Source organism: Ciconia boyciana, chromosome 2 (genome assembly GCF_034638445.1).
Source record: "Ciconia boyciana chromosome 2, ASM3463844v1, whole genome shotgun sequence".
Lineage (NCBI taxonomy): Eukaryota > Metazoa > Chordata > Aves > Ciconiiformes > Ciconiidae > Ciconia > Ciconia boyciana.
This window is the reverse complement of record NC_132935.1, coordinates 9,153,716-9,174,427: the sequence shown is the minus strand read 5'-3', so window position 1 is coordinate 9,174,427 and position 20,712 is coordinate 9,153,716. Positions and strand designations below refer to the sequence as shown.

General features: G+C 43.7%; 1 protein-coding gene across 1 annotated transcript in view; it reads left to right on the top strand.

Moving 5' to 3' along the window:
- Window positions 1–3,187: 3,187 nt before the first annotated feature.
- TG (thyroglobulin) overlaps window positions 3,188–20,712 on the top strand; it is a 161,979-nt gene continuing 144,454 nt past the window's right edge. The window contains exons 1-9 of the mRNA XM_072855051.1: window positions 3,188–3,254; window positions 4,899–5,007; window positions 5,891–5,988; window positions 6,428–6,631; window positions 6,933–7,092; window positions 11,434–11,540; window positions 12,674–12,817; window positions 14,575–14,760; window positions 18,270–19,334. Coding sequence (XP_072711152.1) covers window positions 3,188–3,254; window positions 4,899–5,007; window positions 5,891–5,988; window positions 6,428–6,631; window positions 6,933–7,092; window positions 11,434–11,540; window positions 12,674–12,817; window positions 14,575–14,760; window positions 18,270–19,334 — 2,140 coding nt within the window. The remainder of the gene's footprint in view (window positions 3,255–4,898; window positions 5,008–5,890; window positions 5,989–6,427; window positions 6,632–6,932; window positions 7,093–11,433; window positions 11,541–12,673; window positions 12,818–14,574; window positions 14,761–18,269; window positions 19,335–20,712) is intronic.

Below are 20,712 nucleotides of genomic sequence, written 5' to 3'. Positions count from 1 at the left end.
CACATGAGGACTTTTTAAAACTTAATCATAGATGATAGAGATGACAAGCATTTCACAAGGTCTTGTTATTGCTATCTGTGCCAAAGTCATGTGAAGAAGATTGAGACCAATGTCTCATGCTTGGGAAGAAATGTACCAAATGTAAAACATAGTTCTCCTCTATCTGTAAGTGTAATAAGTTGCTAACAAATGATGTGAGTCTATGATTTTACATAGTTTTCTTTAAAAGGTGGGAGAGGATTGTCCAATATTGGTGATCTATTTAACACAGAAAAGTAGTTTATTATTTAAAAATAAATTAACTAATTGATACGGGCATAATTTGACAATGCTTTCCGTTCTTAAAATCTTTGCTTCCAATTTGCTGCCTCATTCAGGAGGCTCCCTTAAGTTCATTTCTTAAGCTAAGGTTGACTTGTCAGGCTCAGGTTTTATTAAGGCGAGAGCAACTTTTCTGTGGGTGTAGAGGTTTATGTATTCATATACAGGAATCATTTACCCTTGGGCTTTTCGATATGTAAGAATTGCAGTTGCACAAACCATCTTTTCGGCTAAGACAGTGTATGCAAAACTGGAACAGTGAATAAATGGTCTGCTTCTCCCTTGAGGCTTGTGATTTCAATGTTTCATCACAGTGACATTTTTCTTTCCCCCAACAATTATAGTCTAGATTGAGCAGCTTTTTGTACAACAAACAAAACCCTCATTTCCAGCACTAGAGCAATGATTTTGAAGACATGTTAGTTTTAAGGCCATATTGGCCACAGGGACCTTTTCCTTCTTACTCCTTTTCTCCCCATCGCTAGTGAGCTAATTTAAGATATTTTTCCATCTTTTCTCAGGTGCTAAAAATAGAGGTCAATTCAATTGTCCCTTCACTGAAGGTTATGCAGTGAGGCTTTTCTTTATTTGAATTTGACCAGCCGTAGATGACAAGTGCCTTTTTTTTTCTCTGAAGAATGTGGATTGCGCATATTGCTCTGTAAACTATTTTTTTTTTTTTTTTTTAAATCCATGGGCTATTGCATCCCATTGAACTTGCATGTACCGAGATGCCCATCTTGGTTTGACGCACATCTAGAAGTGGCTCAAGTGATCCCAATTGCCAAAACTCACTCTCTCACTTTGTTTTTTAAGACACTTTTAAGACTTGGCTGTTCTTCCCACTCGCATAGTTCAGAGATTGTTTTCTGAGTATTTCTGAAGGAAATAAAAGTAATCTTGGGAATCAACATGATGTCGATATTGCAGATTTGTGCTTCTTTCTGTTAGTAGCAGCCCTCTGATACCTCCTTGGTTTCCTGTCTGCCTTACCCTGTTCTTTGGTAGCAAAGAATAAAGGAGGAAAGTGAATGGCTGCCTTAATGAGCCTTCTCTCCCCATTTGCTGGGCAAGGAGCCTGAGTGACAGTTTTTTTACTACCTTTAGAAAATTGGACTAAATCAATATCACACTCGCCACGCACTCACAGTCTGGGTATGTTTCCATGGCTTGGAAACATCTTTGTGCCTGTAAGCCCAGACCCCGCTGCCCCTGGAGAGCCCGTGAGGCTGGGCTGGGCTGTCTCTTGTTGCTCTCCTGTAACTGCCCCACTGCACTGGGGGTCAGACACAAACCTGAGACTCTTGAAGTATACTTGAGTCAGAAATATATGTCATGGTCAAACTTTTAATCTTTCCTGATTCAGCCACCCTAGTGCTAATGCTGGCTATTCTCCGTTTAGTCAGATTCCTTTTCTCTGTGTGTACGTTTCCCTACAAATGCTATGCTAATCCAGAAATTAATTTTCTTTCTGTGCCTGCTTAATCAGAGCTGTTACAGGATTTTTCTTCTTTATGCCTTTGAAGGTTGCCTTTTTTGGTCTGTCATCTACACTGGACACATTCTTCATCTTTTCCCAGCTTGATCTCTCTGCGGACCATTGACTTGCCTCAAGTCCAGAGAAGGTTGCTTGAAAGTAAAATCCAAATATAGTCGCACTCACTCATTTTAAAAAGGCTAGTCATGCTAAAGTAAGCTTGTGCTGCTGTTTGAGATCACATTTACCATATATATCAAACACTCTAGCACCGCAGTGGTCTACAGCCCACACAGAAAGTTGCTTGGATCACAGTTAGCACAATCTTGGTCTGTAAGAGAGTATCAGTAGAGTTGTTTCTAGACTGTTTAGTACCCATGAATCTCAAACAAGAGTGTGGCTGTCACTTTTGCTTGAAATCAGCCTAAGTCCAGCCTCAAATGTGTGCTTCTCTTATTATTTAGCTAATTATTCTGGGCCCATTTGTCCAACCACCTTTGCACAAGTGAGGGTGAGTTCTCATAATTCCTGGTGCAAGTAAATGCTAACTGGCAATCATAAGAGGTGGACAAGTAAGAAGTGGTACCCTGGAACCAAGGAAATAATATTTCTGATATGTTTTAAGTTGAGAATCTTGCATGTAATTAGTACCAAAAAGCTTGACTTAACATGCTTAATGGTTATACTGATCTTACACCTGGAGGATGAAGCCCAAGAAGCTAAGCTGCTTCCCGTCAGATTCTTGGCTGTATTAAAGTGCATGGTGCAAGTGGGAGTAAAAGCAAAAAGTCGAATGTAATTGACTCTGAACCTCAATTCCCCTCATAGTCAGTGGAGCTGTGTCCATCCTGTTTTTCACTTAATAAATAACCACATCATGAATTGTATTTACTCCTAGTGCTGCAGCGCTTGGAGGCCTAACTCTCGCCCATCCCCTCAGCAGGGTAGGCTCTCTAGAAACATAAAAAAATTGTACTTCTGCTACAGAGCACAAAGTTTGATTGCACCACAGTGCAGGGGAGAGCCGGAGCTCTGGCCGGAGTCATGTCGATATGCTCAATTTGCATGTTGATTTAACTAAGTCCCCGCTGCCACCCCCTGTGCCTGCTGCCGCTTGTTCTCCTCGCCGATGACCGGGCTCAGGAGTGCTCCCTGGAGCGGGGATGAGAACTGGCTGAGGAGAACCGCGAGGGCAGTTCCAGGTGAACGGGCCTCTTGCGGTTTTCTCAGAAGCATCGTATGCGTCACTCGCCCCATTTCGTGGCCAGTCTACCAGCGCATAAGCCAACCCATCCGCGTGATGGTTGCTATAAAAAGGCAGGTGAAGGCTACATGGGGTGTGCAGGGCTGTCTCACTGACAAAAGGGGATGGAGCTCTCCCATCGCAAGATGGGCTCCATCCCATTTTGCACCCTTCTTTGCTGCTTTATTAGCATAGCAGCAGCCAATGTATTTGGTAAGTACGTTTGTTCTTTTCCTTTGCCTGTGTCCAGTAGTGACTGTGCTCCTGTGATCTTTGTGCTGCTCTGTGTATTATTCTGAAGAAGTATATAATGATCTTGAATCTTGCACACTGCAAACTTAGCTAGTTATTGTGTGCTGAGCAAACTGAGTTTGGGCTCCAGGTTAAATACTAAGCTATAAGGATCTTTAAATGGTCAGGGTTATCTGAGTTCAGTACACCTGGATTTTGGGTCGAAAAAAAAAAAGTTTTCTGGAAGAACAGGCTAGGCTAGAGAAGGAGCTTGGGTAAGAAAAGGTGGTGTTGCAAGCATGTGAAGGTCCTAAGATTATATCTTCTACTTGTATGTGCTATCGTCTAATTTAGGCTTGAACCTTAAGATACTGGATAGTCTGAGTGCTGTCCCCAGTTCTTTGGTTTGAGTTTGATAGTCCTGCACAACAAGCAATTTGAATCACTCAATCTCTTAACTCAGATGTCTTAGTAGACCCTCTCGAGCACTGTGCACAGGGATCTCCACGCATCCCAGCACAACTGGCTTAGAGTCACGTTTGAGATGAAAATGGTGAGGTTTGCCTACATGTGGATGTCTATAGGTGAGCTAACTTAAAATCCCTTTACAGTCTTGTGAAAATTTTCACATGGGCTTAAGGGGACACAGTAGAAACACACAGAAACAGAAGTGATTGGAAGATCTTAGGTGCACAGAAACCATCTATGGTTAAAGAAGTCCCCAAGCTGCAAATTACTGGAGGCTGGAAAGTATTCAGAATACTTATGATGTATTTTCACTACTATGTGTGGTCACACTCAGACCAAATACTGGATTAAGTGAACCTTTGGTCTAAATTGCTGTTGCTGTGGTTTTTGTTTGCTGTATTTTTATAGAACTAGTCAATGGAATTAAGAGCATGACGTTCACGGAATTTTGAGGATGGGGAAAGTGTCAGATCACCTAATCTGTTCTGTAAAAAACAACCTACTGAATTTCATCATTCTCCTAAAACAGCATCCAAATGTGGTTTTGAATGCATTGAAAACTGAAGAGTCGACTGTTTTCTTGCTAGGTGGCTTCAGTAGTTGATCACTTGCCCTGGTAAAAATTGAGAAGTGCTCCTAATATGAATTAGTCTTATGCTAACTGCTAGACATTGATTCTTTTTAGGTCTTTCACGAGATTAAGAAGTACCTCTCCTTTTGGTGGAATAGTGAGGGACTCAGCTTCAATAAAGAATAAACACTCAGAAACATTAATAGTGATGTGTGTGGTTATGGCAAAGGGCTGTTTTGTGGTGACAGCCACAACTAACTCTGAGTACGTAGACTACCTCAGGTACCAGAAAATGATAGCTATACCAGTACAGAACAGAGCTGAAGCTAATTAAATACAGGCCTGGGAAAGGGGTTCACGAGCATCTCCGTCATGTGTTTATCCTGCAGCTGGCAGCTCAGTGAGTTTGTTCAGTACTTCCCTGTGCTGTCCCATGCAGAAATGCATGCAAGGAGCAATGGGGAAACAACCAGGGAGGACCCATGAACCTGGGGCTTTCACCATGCAGCACTGGCACTAACAGGGTTTTGATGAGAACAGGCTTGTGGTGAAGCCACCCTTACGTGTTTACGTTATGCTGCTTTCAGAGTACCAGACGGATTCTCAACCGTTACGTCCATGCGAACTTCAGAGGGAAAAGGCTTTTTCAGGAGGAGAAACCTACGTTCCTCAGTGCTCAGCAGATGGCCAGTTCAGGTAACTCATCCCTGCTATTATTCTGCTGTTATGTGACATGGCCTTTCATTACTAATGAAAGCTTTAGCTTTGGTTTTGAAGAGCCTCTGTATCGGTGGAGTGGAGGGTGAGGGGTGCAGGAGACTGAAGGGACTTCATTGAGCCATGTGGCAGATCCAGCCTCTCCTGAATGAATTCCATGTTGCTGGAAATAATCTCTGGGTTAAGAGGTCAATCTAATATTAATAGGCGAATCTTGGCAGCATTACTTGCATGTTCAATACTTGGTGCAGGTTGTTGTATAATGCAACTGCTGTCCTCCTACGCATGATCTCATGCCTGTGATCAGTGTGCCAGCTGGCACAGCTGAGCCAACTTGACTTGGAGAAGTTATCCACCCTGCTGTAAGTGGCACAGTTGGGTTTCCTTCTAAAGGCAGTAAAGGAACTAAAGCACACAGAGAACAGTATTTTAGAAAGCAGCATGTTGCTTGAAGATGCAAGAAGTTAATCAGTTAAAGCTGAGACTGAGGGAAAGTGCAAATTGTAATGTTCTCTACTATTATCTTACTGTTGTTGCCTAGGGTGGGGGACCTAGAGCATGCTGGATTTGACTTAAAAAAGGCTCAAAATGTATGGTTGTTCTCAAATACTAAGAATCAGGATTCTGTCCAACCTGCTTGCCTCCTGAATGACTTCAAGTCACTTATCTGTAATTCCTGAAGACTTCAGAGAATTACTAGAATTAAGAGCTCCCATCAGGTAGCCTTAGAGTCACCAGAAACACAGCCCTTTCTGATTCCATTATTTGTGGTGTTTGGCTTGCTTTATTTCTTGGTTTATGTCCTGTACTGACTGAGGACTCTGTCACTAACCAAGTAAAATATGTTACCTGTGATCTGCAGGACAGTTCAGTGCAGTAGGAATGGTCTTTCCTGTTGGTGTGTGGATGAGAATGGCATTGAGGTACCTGGCAGCAAACAGAATGGATATCCCATATCTTGTAAGTCACAAGTTTCTATTTTTGCTCAGATTGGGTAAACTGCTGAACTGCTGAAATCCAGAATAGGTTAGCCCCGGACTTTGATGGACTCTGTTGTCATTTGCTGAGTCTTTCTAGTGGAAGTTCTGGCGTTTCTTTGGAGCTGATCGTGGAAACTGGATACACCTGGATGATCTGTATTCGTGAAGGTCACAGTAATGTAAATCACGAATGAAAGATCAACTTAATGTATTGGCTTTTGAGTTGGAGGGCTTCAACCCCACCTGTGGTGGGTTTCTGTATACCAATTTTCATGACCTCAAGTCCATCAATGTCCTCATGCCACCTGGGTGGCAGAATCAGAACTTGCAGCTCTGAGAAAACTCAGATGTTGCCTTAATAAATGATTCCTTGCCCAACAAGTACCTTCCTCCAACAGTGCCCCTCTCTGCTACTGCAGGCTTATCCTTTTGCCAGCTGCAAAAGCAGAGGATCTTGGTCAGTCGCTACATCAACAGCAGCAGCATCTCCTACATCCCTCAGTGCCTGGATTCAGGGGTATTTGATGCGGTGCAGTGTGACACGGAGCTGGGTCAGTGCTGGTGTGTAGATCCAGAAGGAATGGAGATTTATGGCACCAGGCAGAGAGGAAAGCCAATGCAGTGTAAGTAATATTCAACAAAACAGTGGGTTTTGTAGAGTGGGAAGGTTTGGTGTGAATGAAAGGTGGTAGGTCAGGAGCCTGGACACTGCAGCCTACACTTATCCTACAGAAGCGTAGGTGCTTAACTGAGGAATTTTAGTCTCTGTTTCCATTGGTTATAAAGAGAATATGAAGCACCTAGATGTCCGTATTCAATGTAATGAATCTAAACCCCTTCCAAACCATGGGATGGCTACTCAGCTGTTTGTGGGAAGTTAAAACACCAGTAAACATTTCCCCCCCCCCCCCCCCCCCCCATCAGGTCCGGGGAACTGTGAGATCCGAGACCGTCGCATTCTTCATGGGTTTGGGGAGAAGACCTCACCACAGTGCTCAGCAGATGGAGAGTTTCTGCCTGTCCAGTGCAAGTTTGTCAACACTACAGACATGATGGTTTTTGATCTCGTTCATAGTTATAACAGGTAAGAGGGTAGGCTTCTGAAAGAGGGAGACAATCCTGCATATCTCTTCAAGTCAGTGTCTTACTGCATTTTTTTTCCGCATGAAGCCCTTTTTCTGTGACCCCATATGATGTTATTTTCTGTTAGTGAATGGACCAAGGAAAAACTTTTTCTTCTGAATTAAATTTTTTCTTTTAGAAAAGCCTGATATTCTATCCCTGCAGTCTAATCAGTGTGTCCTTACACAGCAGTGGATACCACATTGCAATCTGTATTTGGAAAAGTAGCCAGGGCTACCTTTCAGACAGACACACAACAGCAAATGAGATAAATGCGGAAGGAAGAGAGGAATTCAAATATACATATGAGGTAGGAAAGATGATTCCATATGGGAGATGAAAACAGATGGACAAGTGGCAACATGCAAAGAGGAAGTTCCAAGTGAAGGTGGGAAACTGTCGTCCATTTAAGCAGTTCTAGGGTTGCTCACGCAGGTGAACCAGCAAGTGATGAATGGCCATGCTGACATACGACTGGCTTTGGGTTGTTGGAGTGGGTTGGAGAAGCTGGATCAAATGCTTGTCCATGGGAGCAAGAAGCTGTTGTCCTGTGGAGGAGCTGGGAATTAATGCTCAGGTGGAGAAAGGTGGACAAGGGGAACCCCAGGGAGAGAAGTTTGTTTCGGTGCAGATGTGCAGACACTCCAGATAAACCTTTTGGTCTCTTGCAAAGTGCCATTATCTTGGCATCTTAGCCAACACATTTCTCCAATGGAGGGCAGTGGAGTAAATGTAATGTCTCATTTTGACTTGGCTCTGTAGTAGCAAAGGCATTTTATTGTAAATGTCTATTGTACTGTTTTGAGGGTTTTCTTTTTTAATTTAAGCAAAACTGAAAGGCAAGCCCAAATGCACAGTGCAAATTTGTCAGAGCTTTGGGAGAGGTTATTTTGGCAAGAGCAAAATAATCTGGCTGTTTTGTTTGTTGGCCTGTGGGGTGTGGAAATTCTAAAAGAGCAATTACAGAGGAGAAAGCAATGCTTCAAATTAATATTTTTTTTTCTCTCATTGGGAGATTTGTCTGCAAAGGCCTGCAAGATTGGATTTTTCTTGTGTCTGTGCCAGGTAATTAATCACAGCAGGATCATTTCACTCCCAGCTGTCTACCTTTCCAGTTATGGCATTGACTCAACCCATTACTATCATATCTGAGTATCTCAGGTCATTAATATATTTATTTTCACACTATTCCCGCCTGAAATGTCATTATCCTGTCCAAAAAACAGGAGGCCAGAATACGGAGTTGAAGGGATGAGTTCCACAGCACAGGACTATAGCAGAACAGGGATTTAAACCCACATTTTATGTTCATATGGAAACAGTGGAGCAACTTTCTTTTGTTCCACAGACTGATTTTTGAAATCTAGACATGTCAAACTAACTCCCTTTCAGAATTGTTTCCTTATACCTTTATAAATATTCCAGAATAAATCAGTATGTTAAAAAAAATGGAGAAATTTAGAAGCTTAGAGCTAAGAATTTCCCAAGAAGAAGACTTTTGGGAAGAAAGATGAGCCCAAATTTCTTGCCTCGCCCTGGCAACTTGGCTGCTGTCACTTATTTTATACAGACTGTGCCCGGGTCCTGCTTGGACGGGCAGCCATATAGAAGGCCCTGCAGCAGACTGGGGAGAAAGATCAAAGAATCAAAAGTCAGGGAGGATCTTTTTACTTTCTTGCTATAATTTTCATCAGACTGAAGACCTTGTGTCAGTGTCTTTATCCCAGCTCACTGGAGGTTCTGCCCTATTATGTATTATTTCGTTGGCAGTGGAAAAAAACATGATTTGGTTTCTCCCTGTTTCTGAGTAGTCAATGAGAAGGGCAGCTAGAACTTGAGCTGCACGTAGAAACATAAAAGGGGTTACTTGCAAACCTGCTTTTGAAGATCAGTAATGAGTTATCTTTGCTGGAAGCCAAGAGCAGAGACTCACAGTTGGAAGAAAAGGTCAACAACCTCACATCTATTTACTTTTCCGTATTTTTGAGTGCCAGCATTCTTGCTGAAACACATGGATATGCTATACATTTATCCATAACTTAAATGTAGTCATCTTTTCTTCAGCTATTGTTTCAGACTGAGTCTGATAGAGGAGGTACTCTGTATTATCACTTCTCATCTCAGGGGCTGCGATTAAAAAGAGGCTGAGAAAAGAAAAGAAGCAGTAGGAAGTGAGTTTTCCAAGTAAGGTGAGAAAAGTTCTGTCCTCTTGTTTGTGTGGGCCTAGTTTATATCTGTTTGTACTTTATTTAGCTGTACACTCAACTTGGAACAAAAGTAACCAGAATGACAGGATATGACTACACATCTGCCCCATATAGAAGTAGTATAATTATGCACGTGACTTCTTAACGTTGAGGATAAAAGAAAGCAGCATGCAGAATTTTTTCATTGCATCCTGTTTCACTCAGCTAGATGTTGCAGTGCTGAGGTGATGAGCTCCAAGGACATGAGCAGTGCAGAGGTCTGGCTTTGAATATAGGGGCATTGCTCTCCTAAGAAGAGAAAAGATAATTTTCCTGATTGGGCAGTGGCCAGTGCATGATAATTCAGGGGAGCAGAAAGCTCTTGAAATGCCCCAAGACATTTACATCCATGTGTACAAAGAAGACCGTAGAAAGACGGTATTTAGCTGTTTATATCTTAAATTGCATTGTTTTCATGGTGACAGAAGTCCCTTTGTGCCCTGAAGGATGACATTTTGATTGCTTTTAGTATGCCAGTGTCAGCAGTGGAGCAGGATTTGACAGTCCAAAGTAGAGGGAGTCAGCAGGCTTTTAATTTGAAGACATGGGAGAGTGCCTGAGCGAAGCAGCGCTACGCAGGGATGTGCAAGCTCTGATTCAGGAGCACTGCTGGATAATGCTGGGACAACCCCGAGGTACCAGCTCCTTCCTCTGCCAGGGGTTGCTGTTGCTTCGTGCAGAATGTATCCCCAGCTTGTGCTTTGATGTACTGAGGAAGCAGTAACATCTTCAGCTCTCCCGGCAAGAGGTGGCAGAGCTCTCAGGCAGACTCTTGAAGGTGGCAAAGGGCCATTGCTCCACTCCTCTCACCTGGACGCTGGCTCTGAGCCAGACAAGCGTTTCGCTGCATTTCTCAGGGGCACTACAGACTGCACGTGCTATAGAGCAGCCCTGAGGCTGCAGGAGGGTGGCACTGGAATTGAGACTGGTCATAGTCCCAATTTCACAGAGTTACTGTAAAGTGTTTTGGCACCTTAACCTTTTTCCCAGTTGATTAGGGCCTAGTCTACCATTACTCTTACTGCTAAGTGTCCTTCCTTGGTAAAAACCTACTTTGTGTAAATATCTGAATGTCTTGAGCAGGAAATTCCACTTTCCTGTTATTAGATTTTTCCCAGATAAGCCACATGCAGCTGGGACACCAGACCTTTATCGTATTTCAGGGTAAGGGTATGTGTCTGTAAAATAATACAATTGTTTTGGAACTTGGCAAAATTGTTGTGCTGGTCATATTGCCTGAATCTAGAAAAAATTATCTTCTGTTTGCTTGGACAAACCCTAGAGTGTCTGTCAGTTAAGATCACATTTATTATGTTTTTTCCAACTCTGACCCTATTAAGTTTCCTTCCTAAATCACTGCTTTGCTGGAATTTGGCTGTTGTCACTCCTAGAATATTATACTGGAAACTGGTGTCTCTTTGATCTCCAGAAGTAAGAGTCAATCTTGCTTGTAATATGTTAAAAACCCGTTCTCCTTAATCTGTTGAGCCATGCTCTCAAAATGAAAAAGATTAGTGAGGTTTTTATCAACTTTTGTGCTTAATCCAGTGCAGAAAGTGTACGTAGCATGTAGGGAAGAGGAAGCAACCTGTATGTTTAGGCACTCTGTCATTCTGTGCAGATTTGTGGAAGGAGCTAATGAACAGGTGTTGTAATAACGTTAAGCCAACGTCTATCTATTTTATACTCTTTGACATGCTTTCAGAGATGAGATTAGAATTGAAAATGAGTGTTAGATGCTGGGTACCTGCTCAGGTAGAGTCAGAAATCTGTCTGAAGGGAGATGTTATTGTCCTGTGATTGCTTAAAAATTAGTGCTTAAAAAAATGGCATTTAGGAGACTTGTTAGCCTGCTGAAACACTGATTTAGCCTGCTGAAACATGGATTTGGACTATGTCAGAGCTTGGTTGCCACAAGGAGACCGAAGGCCTTTGTAATGGCTTTGTGCTGTGCAGATATCCTTGCTGTACAAATTCAGGAGGGAAACACAGATGATGCTTTGCTGTTGTCGACGCATGTCCTTGGGCTCTTCACAGGAGGCTGCTTTTCCTTCCAGGCTCCCGGAGGCTTTCCAAACGTTCAGCTCCTTGCGGGAGATGTTCCCGGAGGTCTCTGGGTACTGTTACTGTGCGGACAGCCTGGGCAGAGAGTTAGCAGACACCGGTAAGTACCCTCCAGCATCTGATGCTTTAATTTGAGTGGCTTTGAATTCCCAAGAGAAAGGGCCAAATAACAACTATCAGTCTTCAGCTTTGTTTGGGACTTCAGTTTCATTCTTACAAGGGTTAAGACCACTGTGACCAGCGTAGTGCCCATGGGAAAGACTGGAGCTCACTGGTGAAATCCCACCCTTAGGAGCACCGCTTCTGTCAGCAGCAAGTGGAGTTGCTGCCCGGGAGCTAATCCTGTCCTTTCTGGGATGGTGGAATAGGATTTCTGAATGCCCAACCTCTGCCCACGCTAGAAAGCTGCATCGTATTTCATAAGTCCAATTAGCAAATGCAGGGGAATATAAAGGCCCTGGAGACTGAACTGTTTCCTTCTTGCTCAGGTAGAATCACGGAATGGTTTGGGTTGGAAGGGACCTTTAAAGATCCTCTAGTCCAAACCCCCTGCCATGGGCGGGGACATCAGATGGCCCTTCCATTCTTCCATAGCCTCAGGACACCTTTTAGGCATGTTAATAGTTGATGGGACACTTTAGAATAAATATTTTTTTTTCCTAGAAGGAGGAATGAGGAGGTGGAGGACTTCCAGCTCCTCTTCCTTAGATACTGTGCGTTTAAAAATTAAAAAACCAAACAAACAAAAACCAGGAAAAATGCAAAGCATAATATCTTAAAATTTAAGTGATAGATGAGAACTTCAACATTTAATTCCCACAAGGATGAGAAGTTTTCAAAGAATTTGTGCACTTAGGGAAACTACTGCATGTCTTTTTTTTTTGGTATACAACCAAAATGATTGGGAATTGTTTTTTGGTAACATCAGTTTCCAAAATTCCATCAATTACTCTACTGCAGACTGAACCTAACAAAACCACAGCACAGTGCAGGCTACTGGATGTTCCTCCTGCTTGTTCTGGTAGATATCAAGACATAAAGCTAATGACTGGGCACTCAGCAGTGGGTTATAAGGTGCAGTGCAGTAGGGTTATGCAGTGTAAGTTCACGTTTGGCCTGTTTAGAGGACTGGTTTTCTTTTTCATGATAAGCTTCCAATTCTGCTACTCTGGTGTAAAGCAGATGACTTCAGTCTTAAAACCAGGCTCTGTGCTAAAAGTCTCTCTTTCCCAGGCTTGGAACTGCTGCTCGATGAAGTTTACGACACAATTTTCTCTGCGCTGGAGCCTGCCCGCATGTTCACGGAGACCAGCATATATCGGATCCTGCAGAGGCGGTTTCTGGGGGTTCAGCTAGCTACCTCTGGCAAGTTCAGATGTAAGTAGCACCCAGGTGATGCCCTCTAAATAAGGTGACAATTTTGGAGTTTATATGTGACACCTGCCATTGGGGAGAGTTGTTCTAGGAGTCTCTTGCACTAAAAGCATATAATATCACAGGTTCAGTGAAAGAATCAAGGTCCCTGAAGTGCAGCTGACTTTAATCTCTGGATTGTACATTCTTACCAGCACATTGTACCTGTCCTCTGATCTGTGCTTTCCCACGCACGTGAAGTTTGCATTAGTTGAAAGGCCATAAACTCCCCGTATCTCTTGTCTTGAGATTCTGGAGATGGATTTGATGATTTATTAAATTAAAAGCCTGAGAAAATGCTCCCTAATTTATGGCAGTACACTCAGAAATAGAAAGGATCTTACACTGGCCACAACACACTCAATCCCCAGGAGGCTACACAGGAGTTTGTAGTGCCTTAGCCAGCAAGACTGAACTTCTGGATCTGCTCTTGGGCCCATTACCTCCCCTGTCAGGGCAGGCAAATGGGGAGAGAGTTTCTCTGCCTATGGGCAGTGAACTCGGTGGGACAGGAGGTCAAGTACCTCCTTCACTCTCCTACACCAGAGCCCAAGAGAATTGCCTTGGCTGGGGAGAGTTTGAACCCCCTGGTGTGATCCTTCATCCTCCCATCCAAATTTCTCTGACATTGCCGTCCTCGCTAAGGAGTTGCATCACCAGAGGTGTTAAGCAGATACTGATGTAAGTCTTCCGGCCACATAGTCACACAGTTTTTCTATTTCTGGGACAAGCTGATCATTCTGGGGAGTCTGGAAAGCATCTTCCCCCTCCCACTGCACAGGGTTGTGCAATAAGCTCTGACTGCAGCTAGGGATGCAGCGGCTGTCAGCAAAGATGAAGGCGGAACAGCCACAAGATGGAGATGTGATCACGTTCCTCAGCCGCTGGCGGGGACTGCTTTGGTGACTTACCCAGATCTCATGCCGTCACCTGAAGCCCCACGCATTAGGAAAGTTGTCAGACTTCCTTGATGAACAGGTTGCTCTGATGTGATGCTCTTGCTGCCTCAAGCTGGTAGCTGAGTGTAGCTGGAAGGCTCTTGAAGGTGAGAAATGTTTAGGCTGTAGGATTGCAGGTTTATATAAGCAAGCAAAATTTCTGTTGGAAGGGTGAAGTCTAGTATTGGAGAGATCATAACTCAGAAAATTTGCTTTATGGAGTTTTGGATTCTCTGCCGTTAAGGCCAGTTTGACAGGAATAGGGTCTTCAGATCCCTGCGGAGGGAAATGAAAGGAATTGGGTGGTCCCAGGCCAAATCTCCAGAGTAAGGTGCAGATCCTTTTGCAGGAGCACTGCCTTGTTCTCACCAGAAATGTTAATGCTTGTGTGCATCTTGGTCTCCCAAGCTGCACATCTATCTCTGTTGACCAGCTTGGCATTTGCATTAAGGGCCAGAGCTCACCTAGCCTCCAGCATGGCTCCCAGTAGATGCTGCTACTCTGCCTACCCATGACTATGGCTGAAAAACGTGTTGAGGTTTTATTTTCTGTTTAGTTTTCAGAAATGATACCTACAGCAGAAAACCCTGGGGCCAATTCTTCAGGGGAAAAGAGGATGGAGAATTTGCATTTTGGGCTGGTACTTGAAGTTTCACTGAAAACAGTCAGGAAATTAAACTTTATTTTTTCTTTTCCCCCCAAATAGGCGAATTATAGAATCAAGCAGAGATGGCTCAGAAGCTTTAAGCCTTCCCTCCTTAACGCAGCCTGTTTTTCTTCTAGGCCCCTCAAGGTGTGAGGTTGAGCGGTACACAGCCCAGCGTTACCAGCATGCCTACGTGCCGTCTTGTGATACCGATGGAGGCTACACACCAGTGCAGTGTCAGCAGGGAGGACAGTGCTGGTGTGTGGACACCAAAGGGCAAGAGGTCCAGGGCACAAAAAGACGAGGACAGCCCCCGGCCTGCGGTATGTATGAGGTTTGGAAAAGGAAAAACGAGTACATCTCTTGTGTTCATTTACTCGCTCCAGTCTCTATGCATCACTTTCATTTTTCTTGGAAAAATCAAAGGGAGTTGAGGGCAATAATTTGATAGTAATTGTCGAAGTGTGGTGCAAATGCCAGCCGTTGTCCTTCGGTGCTTCCCCCGCTGGTGTCTGCGAGAGGCCAGCCTTGGTCTGTGGGAGATGTAGGAAGAGAAAAGGAGCTAACAAGCACTGTTGCCTTGTAGATCCATGTACGCTTCAAATTCAAGCCAGGCCCATTCACCTTCCCTCTCCAAACACTTCATCCACTGCGGGAATTTTGTCTTTAGAAAGAAACCTGAAGGACCAGTTCCCTTGGCTCTGACTGATTCTGGTGTTCAGAAACTGGGATCCAAAAACCTCCCTGGGGTTAAAAGCCACATTCTAATAAATTATTAAACATCATATTCCTTTTATTTTCCTTTATGACCTTTGGTTAGCCTTTTAGTTTTGCATACCACAAGGCTTTTCTTTGCAGCCGTGATACCTGTCTTGGCTCCAGGGGCTGGGGTGTTAGGTCAGAATATCTGGGATAATATAAGGAAGACAGTGATGGTGGGTTTGGGTTTTACCTCCTTACTTGGGTGAAATGCTATGGAATTTCTAAGGCACCTCTCATCCTGAGCACTTTTTTTCCCATTTCTCTCACTGCATATTTGGCCATGAAAATTGCCAAATCCAGTAAAAAAAAAACCCAAACAATTTGGAAAAGGTGTACGGGTTTGGGCTTTGGGAGATTTCGTTAAGAATACACCATCAAATCAGTGCCTCAAATGGAAATGACAGCAGAAATGTCAAAGGGCCGGAGGGGAGGAGGAAAGTTAAAAACCTTTGCTCCAAAGCGCACTACCTAAATATTCAGGATTGCGCTGGAGGGCTGAGGGAGCACAAGGTCTTAATGCAGGGGCCGCCTTCAGGGAAGGCAATTGCTCTGTCTGCGAGACACAGTCTTACCACGCAGATAGAGAAGGAGGAACCTACCCGGGGTGTCACGGCTCCAAGGTGCTCAGAGTGCTCTGGGCACAGACAAGGCTTACCATGAAATGAAAATGTTAGCATGCCTCTGAGGCTGGTCACCAAGGATATTGAAAGGGAACCTCTGAGAGGTCTCGCCATATGTTGGGACTGGTTGTTTTCTCTTTGAATGTGCTTTGCTGAGCCCTCCTGGTGATTTCTTTTTTTTTGGGGGGCAGGGGCAATGACTTGAGGCTGCTTGCAGCTTTTGTTGGTGGACTCAGGAAATTTAAGCAGGGAAAAATTTCTGCAGAGGTTTTGCAGACTAACTCCCAAGAAGGTATTTCATGAGGATATAGCTGCAGTCGGTGTTCAGACAGCTACATGCCATGTGCGTCTCCCTGGTTCTGCTCTGTTTTATTTCTCTTTAATATCTTTGACTCTCACACTCAGCAGCGTGAACGCTGGAGGAGGCAGGCACATAGGTGTGGGTAGCATGTCGGGTACTCTCGTGACCTGGGGCACCAGGCAGTCCTGACAGGGACATGCTCCTTTTCAGACCTTCACAGTAAATTCACCCCAGCAGTGCTTTTCTGTTTATTCTTTCTCACTCTGCTTTGATTTGATTCAACAGTGGGTAGCAGGGGAGAGCGTTTAAAGACCGTGATCCTACATTTGCTTCATATTAGCATACTTGTGGGACTGTAGCTTACACTAAATTATTAGTCCCTAGAGGAATGTTCTTCATCCCTCTTACCAAGAGCCAACTGAAAACAGAAGGGGCCCATCCTCCAGAACATGCCTTTACAAAGGAACCACTGTGAAGGACCCTGAGCCCCTGCCAGGACCTGCAGAGCAGGACAAGGGTTCGAAAGGAGGAGTGAGAAAGATGCTGATCACAGAGCCTCAGATTACTTGCTAATCTATTTTAGCAGCTTTTAAGATTTCCAGCTTTTATCCTTACTGTTAACAGGTTTTATGACTGCTTTATCATATTGCCTCAATATGGAATAAATGGGGATGGGGTGGGGAGCCCAAAGGAGGCCATGATGGAGCAGACCACAGCTGTTTGTCCACCATCCTGTCCCCCACAGGGACAGCAGTGGTGCTTAGGGAGAAAGCGTGAGAAACATGGGAAATGCATATAGCTTCCATATATCCTCCCTGTTGCCTGCAGGCTAGGGAGTCCCCAGACTGGAGACTGAACCCAGATCATTGTGTTTAGCATTCCTCTATGGAGTCATCTTCCAGGGATTTGCCTAATTGCTCTTTAACCTTTTGTCCTTCCTAGCAATCTCTGGCAATAAATGTAGTGATCATAATTATGTGCTCTACTTCTGGACCATTCTAATTCCTGTACTGTGAGAAATACTGAATAATAATTGTCTACTGTGAATGATGTGGAGAATCCTGGTTTTTAAAAACCTTTATCGTATTTTTTTTGGCCGAGCTGAATAGTCTTTCCTACTGGAAAAGCTGTTCTGTCCTCAAAATATTTTTGCATCCCTTCTCCATAATTCTGCTACTTTTCAAGGAAAGGTAACCGTCTGGCACGTGGTTCAAGCTGCTGCGTGCGTTCCAGATATCCAGTCAGTGCCATAACCATCCTGTCTGTTTGGTTCTCAGTGTCTTTATAGCTACTAAGTCTTTCCTTTTTTGATGTCTTTTAAGCCTTACGCTGACATTTTCAGAGGTCCTTCTTCAGTGATGTGTTGCATCCTAACTTGGAGGCATTGCTGTCTGTGTACGCATGTACAGACGGGGCTGGATGCAGACACACCTCTGACATAGCTTGGCCCAGGATGTGGGTGGCCAGGGCCACTGTTGGTACCCTCAGTACCCTGACATTTGACTATTTTTGTTGAAATTTTGTATTTTTTTTCCTTTAGAGCTCATTTGTGAATGCCATCTGGTCCTTAGCACCCTATTACTGCTAATTTTAACAAATTTTTTTCAAACCTCTTCTGATGAACGCTTCACTATGAAACTGAAGATCTAGGTAGGAAGCCTCCATAAATTCCTCATTAGTGGGCATTGGTTAAAATAACTGGCTGGGTTTTTGCAGTCTATTTCTCTTTCTTAAGTTCACATATTGTGCCTGGATTGTCAGAGATTTTCATTAGAAGCAGGCATCCTACCAGAGAGTTAACGTATTTGGAAAAGACTTTATTCGTTCTTTCAACCACAGGAAAGGGAATAAGGATTTACACTGGGAAACAATAGAACCAGAAAAAAACCTACAGAGCAGACAATTCAGACGTGGTGAAGGAATGTTTCCTTTCACTTTGTGTCTTGACTGCAGAATTTTATTTATAGACCATATTCAACAACAGTTCAAATTTCCTTCTCAATGTACATGATGCATAGTTGAGGAACTAGAGGCAGGTTAAAGTATACTTTTTATGTGGTTTCTGCCGAGACTGCTTGAAAGATAGCCATAGAGTTACAGGTTTTGGAAGTTCCAAAATTTGCTTTTTTTTTTTTAACTCTTTGTCTAGGTGAAGAACAAGTGTGCATCTCTGAGAGACGATGGGCCTTGTCGAGGATCTTTTATGGCCCTGCTGGGTATTTCAGTCAGCCCAATTTGTTTTCCACGCCAGATATGCAGTCGGAAAAAATAGCTGGCTTCTCAAGACCCTGCCCTCCCTCCTTCAAGGAGCTGTTTCTGGACTCTGGATTGTCGTCCCCAGTTGCACAAAGCCCGTATGTCAGCCAGATTCCTGGGCTAGAAACCAGCCTTAGTGAAGCCATCACGGGGATGTTCCCATCAAGGGAACTGGTTCAAGTGGCTCTGCAATTTACTGCCAATCCAAAGCGTTTCCAAGAAAACCTTTTTGGAGGAAGGTTCTTGAAGAATTTGATCCAGTTTAACTTCACAGGGGCACTTGGCACTAGTGGGAAATACAGCATCGGTCAATTTTTCCCACAGGAGGATGTGGCAGAGAGGGATAACGGCCAAGGCCTTCTGGAATCAGCTGAGGCATTTTCATTGGAGGTATCAAAGGGGAGCTCCATTTTGAGTAAACCTCTCGTAGGCAGTTTTGGCCGCACAGTAACTCTACAGGACAATCAGAATATGATGAAATTCCTTTCCTCTCTTCTGGAACTACCAGAGTTCTTTACTTTTCTTCAACAAGTGATTTCTGTCCCCAAAAACATAGCTGAAGATTTAGGCGAAGTGGTGAAACTAGCACTGGGATCCAAAGACTGTGGTGAGGAGCCAAGGGACCTGTTTGTTCCAACGTGCACCAAGGAGGGGAGGTATGAGGAGGTTCAGTGCTATGCGGGAGAGTGCTGGTGTCTGGACACTTCAGGTAAGGAAGTTCCAGGCTCAAGAGTTCAAGGCAAACGTCCAAGGTGTCCCACTGAGTGTGAGAAGCAAAGGAGAAACCTGCAAAACTTGAAGCAAAGCCTGCCTGCGGGATCAGATCTTTTTATTCCCTCTTGTACCGAGGATGGAGACTTTCTGCCACTCCAGTGTTATGGGACAAATTGCTTCTGTGTTGATTTGAATGGCAAGACTATTCCAGGAATAAGGGGGAAAGCTGGAAAGCCGATGCAATGTAGGTCCTAGGGACTGGGTATTTAAAGATGCTTCCTTATTGTGTTGTAATTTCATGATTCTTTTTTCATATCTGATTATATCTGGAAATGTATGGATGAAGTATATAAACAATATTGTCCTGTAACAGGAAAGGGAGTCAGCCCTATAGTTGCAGGGGAATAGTGGGAAATACAGTGTATGTAAACCTTGATATCCTAAGTCTTAAAGATGGTCCCTTCTTCTTTCAATGGGTTAGGGTAAGCACACTCAAAACAGAGGAGCCTGAGGTCTTGCCTTGTTAATGAGCATGTCATTGGCATCTGTCTCTACTTAAGTGTGTAGCTAGTGTGTATAACATCCATGATGCCCATGACACCTGGAGCATCTGTGTAACTGAATGTGACCCATGCCAAGTGAAAAAGCCCTTTTACTTCCAGGACCAGGTCACCTGGGCACAGTCACTGTCTCATCCTTGTCCTGAGAACTGAAGAGCTTCAGTGCCTTAAACCATGAACCTGTTTTAGTCTTTTAGCTCAAGAATATATCCTCAACTTGGTAGGATGTCACAGGAGTCCAAAGGTAGGAGATGGATTCAAAGGCTAATAGGTTTCCCATAAAGGTCACGGAGTCAAGCCAGAAAAGCAAGGTGCAAATGACTTGTCAGACATCAGTTTGGCATTGCAGCTTGCTTGTAGACTATGAACTGCCTCTTCTGCCCTTCTAGTAATGTAAAACAAAGGAAGAAAGAAGCACATAGGCTAGGGATATTTGTCTTTCAAGTTTCTGTGAACTGAAAATGGCACATCAACAGGGAGAACAGACCAAGAGAAGAGCTTGCTTCTCATTTTGGAAGGAATAGCAGAGTATCCAGCAGATGACAGTGGTACATAGTGAAGGAGTTCCTTTGAATAGCAGCTTGCAGAAGTACTGGGGAATTTATCGCTATGGTCTGAATTGGTAGGGGATTTATGTCTAGCAACCCATCTGTAGTACGATCAAAAATAAACAGGTTCATAATTCTCTGGTGCTCAAAAGGAGATGAGTTCCTGTCTTTTGCTAGGTTTGTAGAGCTGCTTGGTAGCAAAATGAAGTTTGGCTCTGGAGATGGCAGAAAAGGCTTCCAAAACAAACTCACACCACCATTTTGAAGGATGATATTTTATATTCAGCTGCAATATTCAGTAGAGAATAGGAAGAGAGGACAACAGAATCTGAAAATTCTGGTTAGGTCCAAGGGGAAATAAAATCAGTATTATCCTACTATTCAGATGGTTGTTTTTGGAGGGATTGGCTGAATAAGAATTAACTGCCAGATTATCAAGTGTATCTGAAAATACCTAGTTGGCGTGAGCAGATTCAGGAAGGCATTTATTTATTGGCATCAAGCACCTATCCCC